Here is a 13,373-nt window from a genome sequence, read left to right as displayed (position 1 = left end):
GTTCCGAAGTAAACAAATTACCAATGAATACACGTGAATCCACACGAACGTATCATTTAATTTGTTTTCTTCTTCTTACATTTCCTTTTTTACAACAAATATAATTTTATAATAACGATTTCAGCACAATTTGTATCTTTTAATTTTCAAAACTCATCTGCATAAAGGTCTCTGAGAAATCTTGATATTACTCCATTGTATCATCTATTTCTCGTTTACAGAAGAATTATTGATGTCAGAAAAACTGGATTGATAAATACTCCAAAGAGTAGCTTACATTGGACCACAAACCTAATGCACACGCTTTCACTGGTTTAGATTATAGTTTAAGTATGATTTATTTTTGTAATAAAATACAAAATAAAATTACTAGCTAAGTTCATTTTTGTTTACATCATATAGAACTAAGGTGTTTTCTTTTCTTTTCTTTTTCAACCAAAACATTTATAATTATGAAAATAATTCTTCATAAATATTTTAATATGCTATTGGTAAAATCATTTTTTCGTGATTCTGTGTATAGATTTTTTATGCTACAAAAATGTTGATGTGTTGGAAATGATGTTACAAATGAGAAAAATAATTGTACTAGAACAAGTACTTAAGTTATCAAGTTCGATTATAATTCCATAATTTTTCAGTCTTCATTACAACTTAATAGTTTTAATTATAACCTTAATTATTCATATATTTATCACAGAAAATATCTTAATTATTCACAACATAAAGAAAAGTTAATACCCTCTCTACTTTAAATGGGAGGACTTACATACATACACAACAATATGTAGGCCCAATGAAATTGGATCAGCCCAATCAAGCAATAGTATAAAAGGAGAAAGAGACAAATCCTCTCATACCCCTATATTTCATAACACAATCTCAAAAGGACCTTTTTGTTCTTTTAATTTTATATGTCAAACGAAAAAATCATAAAATTAAAATGGAAACGTTAATATTTTTTATTTGATTTATACAATTTGATAAAAATATTTCAAAAATCCAAAAACGTTGTTTTCCATATTTTCGAAAAAATCATCAAAATATGATTAAAAACGATTTTAAAATATTTTTTTCTGAATTTGAAAGGTATAGAATTTAAATATTTGTCCATGGGTTCACTAATCCATAGGGGGTTAGGGTTTAGTTTTGATGACCGAGAAGGATTTGATTTGGGAGTTTAGATTTTGATCAAAAAAAGAATTATGAAATAGGGGCATATGAGATTCTATGAGCCTCAGGAGATTTGGCCCATAGAAAATAGAGAGAGGCGAGAATAGGGGTGGGCACTTTATCCGATATCCGAAGTGGCACCCGAATCCGATCCGAAAAACCCGAACCGAAATCCGAACCGAAGTAGCAAAATACCCGAACGGGTATTGAATAAGGAGAGATTGGATACCCGAACCCGAACGGATAATATCCGAACCCGAATGGATATCCGAAGATAACCGAACATATATATAATTAACCTTATATTTCTAGTTTATATCTCTCATTTTATATAAAATATTTATATTGATACTACACATACTTTAAGTTCATATGATATACATACAATTACGGAAAAAATAATTTGCTCCTCACTTAAAATGCATGTCAAGTTTTTTATATCAAAAATTAACAAAAAGTTAAATTCAAAATTAAAAAAAAAATAAATTAATGCCTTTTTAATTTTAAAATGTTATGTCCAAATCTATTAACCATTCAATCTATTAAAAATAAAAAATTAGTTTTAAATACAATAAACTTGAGAAATACAAATTTTAATTTTTTTTTCAAAATCTAAATATCCGAACCCGATCCAAAATAACCGAATCCGAACTAAAAATACCCGAACCCGACCCGAAGTACAGAAATACCCTAACGGGTTCTAGACCTCTATACCGAAATACCCGAAAATCCGAAATATCCGATCCGAACCCGAACGGGTACCCGAACGCCCACCCCTAGGCGAGAAGTTGGCTGTAACTTGTTCTCATATAAAAGCAGTTTGAAAACAAAAACAGACACACTTGTGAAGTTATGTTCTTCATCTCCCGCCTGAGAGCCAGAGAAAATGGCTTCTACCATACCTTCTTCTCCAAGCCCCTCTCTTTCTCCACTACCTCCGTATTCCACCTGAAGAAAACTCATGATCATGTTCTTGACCCTCGAGTAGAAGAAGATGCACTAGAAGAAGAAGACCGTCGACGCAGCGTAACCGACAGAGCGTATTGGAGAAGACGGATACACAGTCTCTGCACCCTACGTAAAAGCCCCGACGAAGCTCTCCGAATCATCGACGGCCTCTGCCTCCGCGGATACCGCCCCGACTCGCTTAACCTCAGCAGCGTGATCCACGCTCTCTGCGACGCGGGAAGATTCGAGGAAGCTCACCGTCGCTGTCTCCTCTTCGCCGCTTCGGGTTTTATTCCCGACGAGCGTACCTGCAACGTTATCATCGCGAGGCTGCTCGATTCGGGGGATCCGGTGAGCACGTTGAGGGTTGTGCATCGGTTGATCGGTGTCAAGAGAGAGTTCGTGCCGTCGTTGACGAATTATAACCGTTTGATTAATCAGATGTGTTTGATGAATAGAGTGAGGGATGCGCATAAGCTTGTGTTTGAGATGAGGAGCAGAGGGCATAGACCCAATGTCGTGACGTACACGACTCTGATCGGTGGGTACTGCGAGATTCGTGAGATTGAAGTTGCGCATAAGGTGTTCGACGAAATGCGTGCGTGTGGCGTGAGGCCTAACTGTCTCACGCTGAGTGTTCTTATTGGTGGGTTTTTGAAAAGGAGAGATCTTGAAGCAGGGAGGAAGATGATGGAGGAGCTTTGGGGAGAGATGAAGGATGAGACTGATGCATCAGTGAAGTCAGCAGCTTTTGCGAATCTGATTGATTCTTTGTGCAGGGAAGGTTATTTCAACGACGTTTTTGAGATTGCAGAGGATATGCCACAGTGTGAGTCCGTGAACGTTGAGTTTGCTTACGGGCATATGATGGATTCTTTGTGTCGGTATAAGAGAAACCATGGAGCTGCGAGGATTGTTTATATCATGAAGTGTAAAGGGTTAAAGCCTATAAGCACGTCTTACAATGCTATTATTCATGGTTTGTGCAAGGATGATGGGTGTATGAGAGCTTATCAGTTTCTAGAAGAGGGATCTGAGTTTGGTTTTTTCCCGTCTGAGTATACTTATAAGCTCTTAGTGGAGAGTCTATGCAAGGAGCATGACACTGGTAAGGCGAGGAATGTTCTAGAGCTGATGTTGAGAAAAGAAGGAACAGATAGAACTAGAATCTATAATATCTACCTACGTGCTCTCTGCGTAGTGGATAATCCGACAGAGATCCTAAATGTTCTGGTCAGTATGCTTCAGGGAGACTGTAGGCCCGATGAGTATACACTTAACACAGTCATTGATGGATTTTGCAAGATGGGTAGAGTGGATGACGCCATGAAAGTTCTTGGCGATATGATGACAGGGAAGTTCTGCGCACCTGATGCTGTGACTTTAACTACTGTTATGTGTGGCTTGCTTACTCAAGGAAGAGCAGAAGAAGCTCTTCATGTGTTGAATCGAGTTATGCCAGAGAACGGGTTTAAGCCAAGTGTTGTTACATACAACGCTGTTATGCGTGGATTGTTCAAGCTCCGTAAGGGAGATGAAGCTATGCGTGTGTTTGATCAGATGTCGAAGGCAGGTGTGATCGCAGATAATACTACATATGCTATCATCATTGACGGGTTGTGTGTGACTGGTCAGGTGGATACGGCGAAGAGGTTCTGGGACGATGTGATATGGCCATCGGGCAGACATGATGCGTATGTGTATTCAGCATTTCTGAAAGGTCTTTGTCGGTTTGGTAGTCTAAGTGATGCTTGCCATTTCCTATACGAACTGGCGGATTCTGGAGCGGTTCCTAATGTTGTGTGCTATAACATTGTGATCGATGAATGTAGCAGAAGTGGGTTGAGGAGAGAGGCGTACCAGATTATAGAGGAGATGAGGAAGAACGGTCGGGCTCCTGATGCTGTCACATGGCGGATACTTGATAAACTACATGATTCCAGAGCTTTAGCAGTGGAAGGAGAGTAATCTTCAAACTCGGCAAAACTACATGTTTTTGGCATATTGTTTTTTATTTTATTTTATGATTGCTGGTAGAAAGTAAAGCTGTGTATGTGAAATTATAAAGTGTAAAACAAGTGGCCTAGTTTGTGAGTTCCTTGCCGGCAAATTCAAAAGCTCAGTTAGTTGAATACTTATATATTCATCTACAGCAACATGAGTGGAGCCAGTAAAAATGGTTCTTCAGAGACATCAATCCAGACAGCTATTTTAAAGATGTACAAAGACAAGCATTACATACTGATCTATTACTAATGGTAGGGAAAACAGAGCCAACCAATGCAAAGTGGAAACCACCAATGGTTTTAACTTGTTCCACCACTTTGCTGTTGAGCCTGCGACTCCCAGAAGAGTCTGACTTCAAGCTCATCAAGCGAAAAGAGCGTGGATACTACGTTACCGCTGCGTTTCCATCACATTACACCGCGGTGGTTCTTCATAAATTTGGCTCTGCGATCCTCTCAGCGGAGCTGCTATCTTTTACCGAGGTTCTCGGATTTCTTGCTCACTCAGCATCCCTGCTCATCGAGTCTCCACTGACGTTTTGAGACCCTGGCTCGTCAGAACTAGGATTTCACAGCCTGCAGAAGCGTTAACTGACGAGATGTCTGCTATTACGCTTGATCTAGGTGCCGCCTCCATCTCGAGTCAGACTCGTATCTACGTCACCCATTGCTATCTACAACCAAAACTTTATTTCCCAATCCACACAGGCAAGGTCTCTCCCAATTTCATTGCAGCTGCACCTAAACTCAGCATACACGTTTACAGACTCGGGTAGACAATACATGTTAACTATACATACCTTCAGAAATATTAAAGCATCTGGCAACCCTTCCCACTGAGATAATCTGTTTTTGAGAAGATTAGAATTTTCCTCCAGAAACATGTCCTCCAATATGCTTGAGTTGTAAGTCGGCGTGGGCAGAGAGTCACCATCTTTATCATCAAAACAAATCATAATGATTATTAAACTGTTGTCTCAACATATTCGTCAAGAGAAAACTCAACATTCCTGAAACAAACCGCATTACCCACAGTAACATAACAAAGGTTGCAACATCAAACAGTGATTTTTCTGAAGGTATTTATTTTTCTTATGGAAAATCCAGGAAAGAGATCAACATTCTCAGCGTCAAAACATTCTCACCTTTCTTAGCGAAAAACAAAACTAGAGCACACATACCTGGGAAAACAACTAAGACTGGCTTCCTCGCCTCGTTCTGTAAGGCTGACCATTCAACTTTCTCAACGGACGATGACAACAACAAATGGTTTTAAAAGTGTCTATATGGCCAAGGATCCCAATCATCACAATTAGGAGATCAGCCTATATGGCCAAGGATCCCCTAAACAACAACAACTAAACAACTCAACCAGTTAGTCACTTTCTTTTCCAAAAGATGACTAACTTCAATCAACAAGATTAATTAAACGAGAAAGCATTTAATTAAATCTACTCAATCAATCTACTCAATCAAACAGTTACCTAGATAGTTCGGCCTCCTGCTACGACACTATCTTTAAAGATAAGGGAACCTGTACTCAACCATATCAACACGCAAAAATATAAATCATGATGCATCCTAGTCTTAGTCAGGTTATTATCTCAGTCTTAATTTCATTCAACCATGCAACAGCATGAGCATTCTACTCTATATAAGACTCGATCTTTCCTAAGTTCCAAATGGAACTCACAAAACTACCCTAAATTCTAAGTGGAATTCACACAAGCCAACTCACAAAACTACCCTAAATTACAAGTGAAATTTAAACAAGTCAACTCACAGAACTACCCTAAATTCCAAGTGGAATTCAAACAAGCCAAGTCACAGTGTTCTAGGCGAGAAGCAGCTGGTTGATCGGAGAGGACTTTACCAAAACCCAAGGGACGACTTGACTGGACTTGACTGATCTCGACTTGGACAAACCTCGGCTTCACCATGAAGAAACTAACAAGCCTCGACAGACTGATCTGGACTCGGACAAAACCTCCTTTAGCTCCTGGACAGTTCTTCGGACTTCCCGGCGGAGTATCAAGTTTCAGAACTTCGACTGATCTGAATCCATGGAACTGAACTAAATATGAACAATACCTCCACTTGATCATCAAAGGAACTGACTGGCCTGGACGGACTGCTATGGACAGAGCTTCCGCCTCACCATCGTAGAAATCATCGATTGGACGGAACTGGCTTTCTCGGTGGAGTATCGGTCTTCAGAATCGACCATACTCTACATCGACCACTTTCTTTATTTCTCTCTCTCTAGCCACGTTGACTTGCTTCCCATCTGAACTGATCTTCATTTTATTGACCTTCAGTTGGACAGAACCTTCCCTAGGCGCTGACTCGAATTCAGTAGAAAACTGACCTCAAAAACTCTGTAAAACTCTCAAAATAGCTCGGAAACTCTTGCTTTCTTTTTATACTTTTCTCTCACGTTTTAAACTTGGTTTGGACAGGTCTGGATGTGATGAAATGAGCTGGGGTCGTGGGATATTTATAGAAGACAACAACCAATCAGTTTCAGGTTGGTGGCAGCCCGTGTGTCGACGCATGCGCGGCGGCACCTCATACTCTACATGGCTGGCTGCATGTCTCAGCCTCATGCAGGTCAATACACCTCCTCCCACATGTCAGGATGCATGCCTGGAGTGCATGCAAGACGCCACACAAGTACACACATGCCGATCAGCATGCTTCGGTTGCATGCGCAGAGACACCTCGTGCTTGGTCGATCCACCTCGTGTTCAACATGTCATTTCTCATGCTACTGCTTCATGCACGGACACACCTCAGGCTTCTGTAGACACTAAGCTTACTGGACTGTTGACACCACGTTCTGATCCCATGCAACGAGCCACCTCGAGCTTCTCGGTTCATTCGTCTGATTTTGGTCCTTCCAGCAATTTTCTGATCCGCGATAAACTCCGAATATTCTGCTCCCATTCAGATGAGTTTAATATTTTTAATAAACTCCAATCTGAAGTCTGACCTTGGCGGTAAATATTTCCCAATCCTTCGGCTTCATCGAAGACTTCCATAATACTGAAATTAGGGGTTCGTCCAATTTTGGATTTTCCTGTCCTCCTTAACTCCCGTCTTGCTTCCAATGTCTTCGAAATAATATTCTGCTGATACGAAGTTTCGTGGAAAACTTCGTGCTGAAGAAACGTCATTCTTCCAAAACGTCGAGCTTCGAAACCGTCGTGCTTCCAAAAATGTTCTGCTTCCAAGACATCTGTCTGATCAATTTAAGACATCTTCTAAGTATGGTCGAACAACTTATTCGACTCATAGTTCACTCACGATCACTTCTTCGCCCACCTCATACTTCAAAACTTCTCAATCGATCCTTATCGCCCGCGACTCGACCACCACAAGGATACTCGACCATTCTCTATCTTTTTTTTTTTACAGGTTTCTACAATTAGGATATCATCTTTCATCCTTACTTCACAACCTACTTTGGTGGCTTGACCTAAACTCACAATGTTCCTCCTTAAACCGGTATGTAGTAGACGTTGTTTAGTATTTTCTTCTCGCCTCCTTCCAAGATAAAACTGATTGATACTTTTTTCTTTTATGTCGATACGAGAATCATCCCCAAAACAGACTTTTACTATAACACCCTCATCGAGTTTGAGAAAGAACACTCGGTTCCCACTCATGTGGTTGCTTGCCCCATTGTTAAGATACCACACGTTTTCCATACCTTGTTCGACATCGAAGATACTTGGTTTTACCTTTTTCTCGTTGAGATAAACCACTTCATACATCATAAATTCATCAGCTTCTTGTGTATCTTATTCTTTCTTCTCAACCGTTTCTTGCAGTTTGAGTAGCTTATCAGGACAATCAGCTGTGTAATGTCCTTGCTTATCACACTTGAAACAAGTGATGTGGGCTGCATCTATGTTTTGACTTTGCTTATACGCCTTTCTCTGTGCATAGAAACCCTCGTAGCAACCTCAACCTCTTCCTCTCCAACTACCGCATCCACCTCTTCCTCGTCCTCCTTGTCCGTAGCTCTCTTGTTGCAACTCATTGCTGTTAGCGTACATTATTTTACCATGATCATCATGATGCTCTTCTTCATCTTCACACATTCTCTCTTCGTATGCTTTTAGTCTACCAACAATGTCCTCAAAGCTAGTCATTTTTAGGCCGAGAACCTGTTTAAGCGATGCAACAATATGAATGTATTTTCTTATTGGTAGAATCTTCAAGAACTTCTTGACAATCTTTGGTTCTTCAATGATTTCTCCTAAAGAGGCAGATTTCGATGAGATTTCTGAAAGTTTTCCCACAAAATTATCGATGGTATATTTTTCCTTCATCTTAAGTTTATCGAACTCAGCCATTAGTGTTTGCAAACGTGCTTCTTGTACTCTCTCAGCTCCGTCATGTATTCCTTTGATTGCATTTCATACTCCTTTGCTGTATCGAGGTCGTCTACTTGTAGTATTAGAGCCTCAGGAATGGATTGAAATAGCAAAGCAATAGCGATGTTATTCTTTTCCTTATGTTTGCTTCGAGGATCAATAGTTTCCCATACTTTATTAACTTTGATTGCAATCTTCATTCGCATAGCCCAAACTGTGTAGTTGGTAGAGGTTAACATCGAAAATTTGATGGACGAGGGTCTATTTTTTTTGGTGTTTGTCTCAGCTTCTTCTTTCATATTGGCCATGGTCGTCTTCTTCACAGTATCGCTTGTTCACACTTTGGTTTCTTCGCAGTATGACTCTGATACCAATTATTGAATCACAAACCAATTTTAATAAAAAGTCTTTATCTTATTAATCACTCAAACTCTCAAATCACTAATCACAAAATCACTCACAGAATTCGCAATTCACTCACCACAATATGCATCCCTTTATATAGGAATATCGATGACTCCTAAACCTATTGAACTTAACATAATTCATATTTCTCTTTTTCTTAAACCTTTATAAAACATAATTCGATAGGTTTAGGAAACTTGCTTTTAAAGCTTTCTTCAAACTTACTCCAACAACAGTTTCTAGCTCTAAGTCGAAGAAAATCACCTTTTTTCGCTGCTCTCCATGGCTAGTTCTTCGAAAAAAATGGCCGCAGAAGCTAAATCATCGGGTAGCACTCTCTTAGGATTTCTCATATACCCTAATTTTAACAAATCTAGTGTCTTACTTGTACGAAGAGGTTTTTTATTTTACAGGCAAGCGGAAAAAGTCGGAAGATGATTTGGAGCAAGCTAATATATTGGGTAACACTCTCTTAGGATTTTTCATCTCCTCTTTTTTTTTTTTTTTTCTACCAATAACAAATCCAACTCCGAAGAGGAACTTTGTTTTTTTTTCTTAAATAGTGAAGCGCAAGCTGAAAGATAATTTGGAGACCAAACATATGATTCTGAAGAAACATAAGGTAACCTAAGATGCGTATGAATATTTGATTTTTTGGTTCTGCTTGAGTCGCAGCTAATTACACACTTGAATTTGAATTCAGGTTGCTGTAAAAAAGAAAACGATCTTGGTTGGCCGAGTCCCTACCCATGCTGGTATAGCAGATATCATTGATTTCTTCAAAGATGTTGGACAAGTTGTTCGTGTTCAACGTATTGTCAAACCCTGGCTGAAGGCGAATACTAGAATTGCCTTTGTTAAGTTTGCTTCTTCTAACGAAGCAGAGAAGGTGAGAGAAAGAGAGTAGACCAGTGTATGAAACAATCATTTAACTAAGGTTGCTGACTAAATCTTGTTAATATTGTAGGCTGCCCAAAAGCTTGAAAATTTGCAGATTTTTGGTCAGATTATTGCATCTTACCGTCCTTCACGACTCAAGTAAATTCAATTTACTTAATTAATATTTTACCTGATTGTATTACACACGACTTAACTCTACTATTGTTTCTTTTTAGGTATTGCAAAGATCACATAGTCTGGTAAGAACTTTGATTGTTTAGCCTTTTAGTGTTACATGCAGAAATTACAGGTTTTTTTTTGTTGATGTTTTAGGAACAAAGATTACATTCTAGGAAAAGAAGATGAGACACCTCCCAGTTTTGTTGAGGTACCTCTTCCTGTTATCTTCATAATATGCCACAAATCTTCTGACGAGACTGCTACGTTTTGTTAAGGCAAAGTTTTCTACTTAAGAGTCGGCCCTAACACACTTTCCTGTTACTTGCAGAATGTTCTCTTTGTTTCCAATCTCTCTCCTCAGACTAAAATATTTCATATGTAAGATTACCACCTTTAATTCTCCGCTTCCATTGCCTGATAAGTCGGATTACTTGAGCCTTAACTCTCCTCTCCGCTTTTTTTACAGCATCGATTACTTCAGTTATGTTGGAGAAGTGGTTAGTGTTCGACTTATTGTAAATCCCGAGGGTAGGCATGTGGGCTATGGCTTTGTTGAGTTTGATTCTGCCGATGCAGCACATAATGCGCTCGAACTTATGAATGGTGAATACTTGCTCGATCACATGGTTTTTCTTGATGTGGCTAAGCTACCTCCGTACCGTCTTCTACACCAGTAAGTTTACTTTCCGTTTTATGGAAATTTGTTTCTCTAATTTATATTTTGCTAGAGTTTTAACATCATTACAGAAGACTAATATATATATTTTTTTGTTAATTAGGTACAACCTTGCAGAGAAGCTCTGGTAAGGGATTTAATGGTGAAGTTTTTTCTTTTGTAAACATGGAGACATCACTTTGTTCTCTCGAAATTTCAGTTACGAAGACTATCTTCGACGAGCGATCACAAAAGGAAGACTTGATGAAACTTCCTATGAAGAAGAAGAAGAAGGCCTTGATGGAACTCCAAGTTTTGTTGAGGTACTTAAAAGAAACATTTAGCGTTTATTAACATATCTTTTGCTAAAGTCTAAAGATGAAGCTTTAGATTGGCTACTTTTTTTGTGTGTGTATTCTCCTTAGAATCGTGGTAACACACTTGGCTTTTAAATTCAGGCAGTTGCTGTAAGACGTAAGACTATCTCTGTCGGCAATCTCCCTTGCCCAACTGTAATACGAGATATGTAAGTAGCATCTTTAAATTTCCTCTTCCGTTCTTGGAGCAAGTTTTTTTTCATGACTAATATTTTATCCTCCTTTTTGACAGCATCGATTTATACAAAGATGTTGGAAAAGTTGTTCATGTTCGACTTGTTACAGACTGCGAGGGCAAGCAAAATGGCATGGGCTATATTGAGTTTGCTTCTGCTAAAGAAGCAGAGAAGGTGAGCCGTAGTGACTTAAATTTTTTTTTTTTTTAAAGTGTAATTTGAAAGTACCACCATTGCTGATTATGTCTTTTATATTGTAGGCGATGAAAAAGAAGTATTTGCATGGTCAAAAATTGTATAGTTATCCGGCTGAGGAATTTCCAAACCTTCCGCGTCCCAAGTAAATCAACATGTAACTCTTTGATAAAAAAAGTTTACGTCTCTACAGAAGATAACATTTTTTTTGGTTTTTTAATTAGGTATTGCATCGATCACAATGTTTGGTAAGATATTTAACTATTTGTAATTTAAACTGAAAGTTCTAGGTACATATTTGAGCACATTGTTTTTTTTTTTGATCTTCCAGGTACGAAGATCAACTTGGACGAGAAAACCGTTTGATCGATGAGGAATTGGAGGAAGGATTTGGTGAAACTCATGATTTTGCCGAGGAAGTAGCATTAAGAAAAAAGACACTCTTTGTTTACAATCTCTCTCCCAACGTAACAACATGTCAGATGTAAGTAGCAGCACTTTGAATTTCCTCTGGAGTTAGCTTTTTCTGACTGATAGTTTGCCTTACAGCTCTGCTTACTACAAAAATGTTGGAGAAGTTTGCCGTGTTCGACTTGTTGTAAACTGCGAGGGTGAGCATGTGCGCTGTGGCTTTGTTGAGTTTGCTTCTGCTGTCGAAGCAAAGAAGGCGCTGCTGTACGAGAGTAGAGCTCTGAATATTCATATCATTTCTGACGTGGTTGAGATGTCTCCATACCCTATCCGACCCAAGTAAATTGATTTATTTGTTTCTCCAGTTTGTTTGCTAAATAATGTCGTTACATAAAAGACTGATGCTAATAGTCTTTGTTGATTAGGTACAACCTTGCAGAGAAGCTCTGGTAAGGGATTTGATCATTTTACTATTTGCCTTTTGAGTTTCTTTATCGACAGCACAATGGTTCCGTTGGTATACATGGAGAGATAACGAGACTGCTTTTTCAATATTCCAGGAGGAACGAAGAATACCTTCTACCAGTAAGCCTTCCGATAGAAGGAGATTATTTGGAGAAACCGGAGGTGACTAAATTATTCTGCGGTAAGAGGATAACCTTTTCTGACGATGACTGATGGAAGAAGATGAAGAAGCTATCTGGTGTTTTTAAACTTGTGATACATTTCAACTTGATGTTCTAGTTTAGTTATTATTGTGTTGAGTCTATGTTAAAATATGCTTTAACCTTTGATGTTTCGTTAGATTCAATCTTTCGTATCTTTCACCAAAGTGAAAAATACCAGTGGTAGAATCATTTATATTAGTATGATGGCTTAGTCTTATATTTTATGAGCACATTTTCTATAATAAAATAAAATATATATATTTTTACGAACTATAGTACAAACATGTAGGAAATATTTATGTGAAGATTAGATTATGAAATCACAAATCAAATTATACACGCAAGTTAACTCATCATTTATTCTAAGTCTAAATATAACTAACTAGTGGTGTGCCTGCGAAATTTGGTGGTTTTTTATGTTGACGTGTGTTGTTTTTTTTTTTTGCTTAAGATGTGTGTGTTTATGTTAGTAGACATATATATGCAAAGACCCCAAAGTCTACGTAATGTTTATAATCTTATGAGGACTTTAATAATGCTTATGTAATCGTTTATCTTACTGGATATACAAATTGTGAGTAGCACTGTAGCAGCATCACATAACGAATACAGCAGAGGACTTGTTAGAAGCACTTTAGTTGCACAACATCATAGAATTATTGCAGGGGAGATGGCAGGTACGCTTAACGTATAAACTTTAACACCATGCACATTATTCAATTCTGAATCCCGCTTTCTTCTACAAAAGGAGGTGGGTACGTTACCGTTTGTAGTGAGACGAAGCTGGTATGTCTTTTTTTCTTTCTTTTCTTTTCTGGTAACTAAGAAAGCTCCGGAAACATAAGATTATTAGGAACTGGAAATGGGATTTAGGAATTTTTGTGACACGTTCATAGTCTGCATAGCTGGAGTGATCAG

The 13,373-nt window shown here is 38.5% G+C and overlaps 1 protein-coding gene across 3 annotated transcripts; it reads left to right on the top strand.

Moving 5' to 3' along the window:
• Window positions 1-1,874: 1,874 nt before the first annotated feature.
• LOC103869619 (nuclear localization sequence-binding protein) lies at window positions 1,875-12,679 on the top strand. Of its 3 annotated transcripts, XM_009147697.3 has the most exons (19): window positions 8,953-9,242; window positions 9,328-9,375; window positions 9,478-9,536; window positions 9,618-9,803; window positions 9,882-9,952; window positions 10,030-10,053; window positions 10,127-10,181; window positions 10,302-10,351; window positions 10,440-10,646; window positions 10,753-10,776; window positions 10,849-10,951; window positions 11,087-11,154; window positions 11,238-11,355; window positions 11,442-11,521; window positions 11,601-11,624; window positions 11,708-11,860; window positions 11,926-12,126; window positions 12,213-12,236; window positions 12,348-12,679. In XM_009147697.3, the coding sequence occupies exons 1-19, from the start codon at window positions 9,197-9,199 to the stop codon at window positions 12,463-12,465; spliced, it is 1,659 nt and encodes a 552-aa protein (XP_009145945.1). In that variant the 5' UTR covers window positions 8,953-9,196; the 3' UTR covers window positions 12,466-12,679. The 3 variants fall into 3 exon arrangements, 2 of the variants coding, with proteins under 2 accessions (XP_009145945.1, XP_033147771.1); XM_033291880.1 differs by lacking the exons at window positions 10,849-10,951; window positions 11,087-11,154; window positions 11,238-11,355; ... (3 more) ...; window positions 11,926-12,126; window positions 12,213-12,236; XR_004458268.1 differs by lacking the exons at window positions 10,127-10,181; window positions 10,302-10,351; window positions 10,440-10,646; ... (8 more) ...; window positions 12,213-12,236; window positions 12,348-12,679 and having other exon boundaries at window positions 1,875-9,242; window positions 10,030-10,054.
• Window positions 12,680-13,373: the final 694 nt, after the last annotated feature.

This window comes from Brassica rapa, chromosome A05 (assembly GCF_000309985.2).
Source record: "Brassica rapa cultivar Chiifu-401-42 chromosome A05, CAAS_Brap_v3.01, whole genome shotgun sequence".
NCBI classification, from domain to species: domain Eukaryota; kingdom Viridiplantae; phylum Streptophyta; class Magnoliopsida; order Brassicales; family Brassicaceae; genus Brassica; species Brassica rapa.
This window is presented reverse-complemented; position numbering and strand designations above follow the sequence as displayed.

Bases quoted from the DNA above. Each gene is read 5' to 3' on its own strand.
- LOC103869619 (XM_009147697.3), top strand. From the start codon at position 9,197: ATGGCTAGTTCTTCGAAAAAAATGGCCGCAGAAGCTAAATCATCGG. The intron at 9,243-9,327 runs GTAGCACTCTCT...TTTATTTTACAG, and splicing joins CGCAGAAGCTAAATCATCGG to GCAAGCGGAAAAAGTCGGAA. The intron at 9,953-10,029 runs GTAAATTCAATT...GTTTCTTTTTAG, and splicing joins TACCGTCCTTCACGACTCAA to GTATTGCAAAGATCACATAG.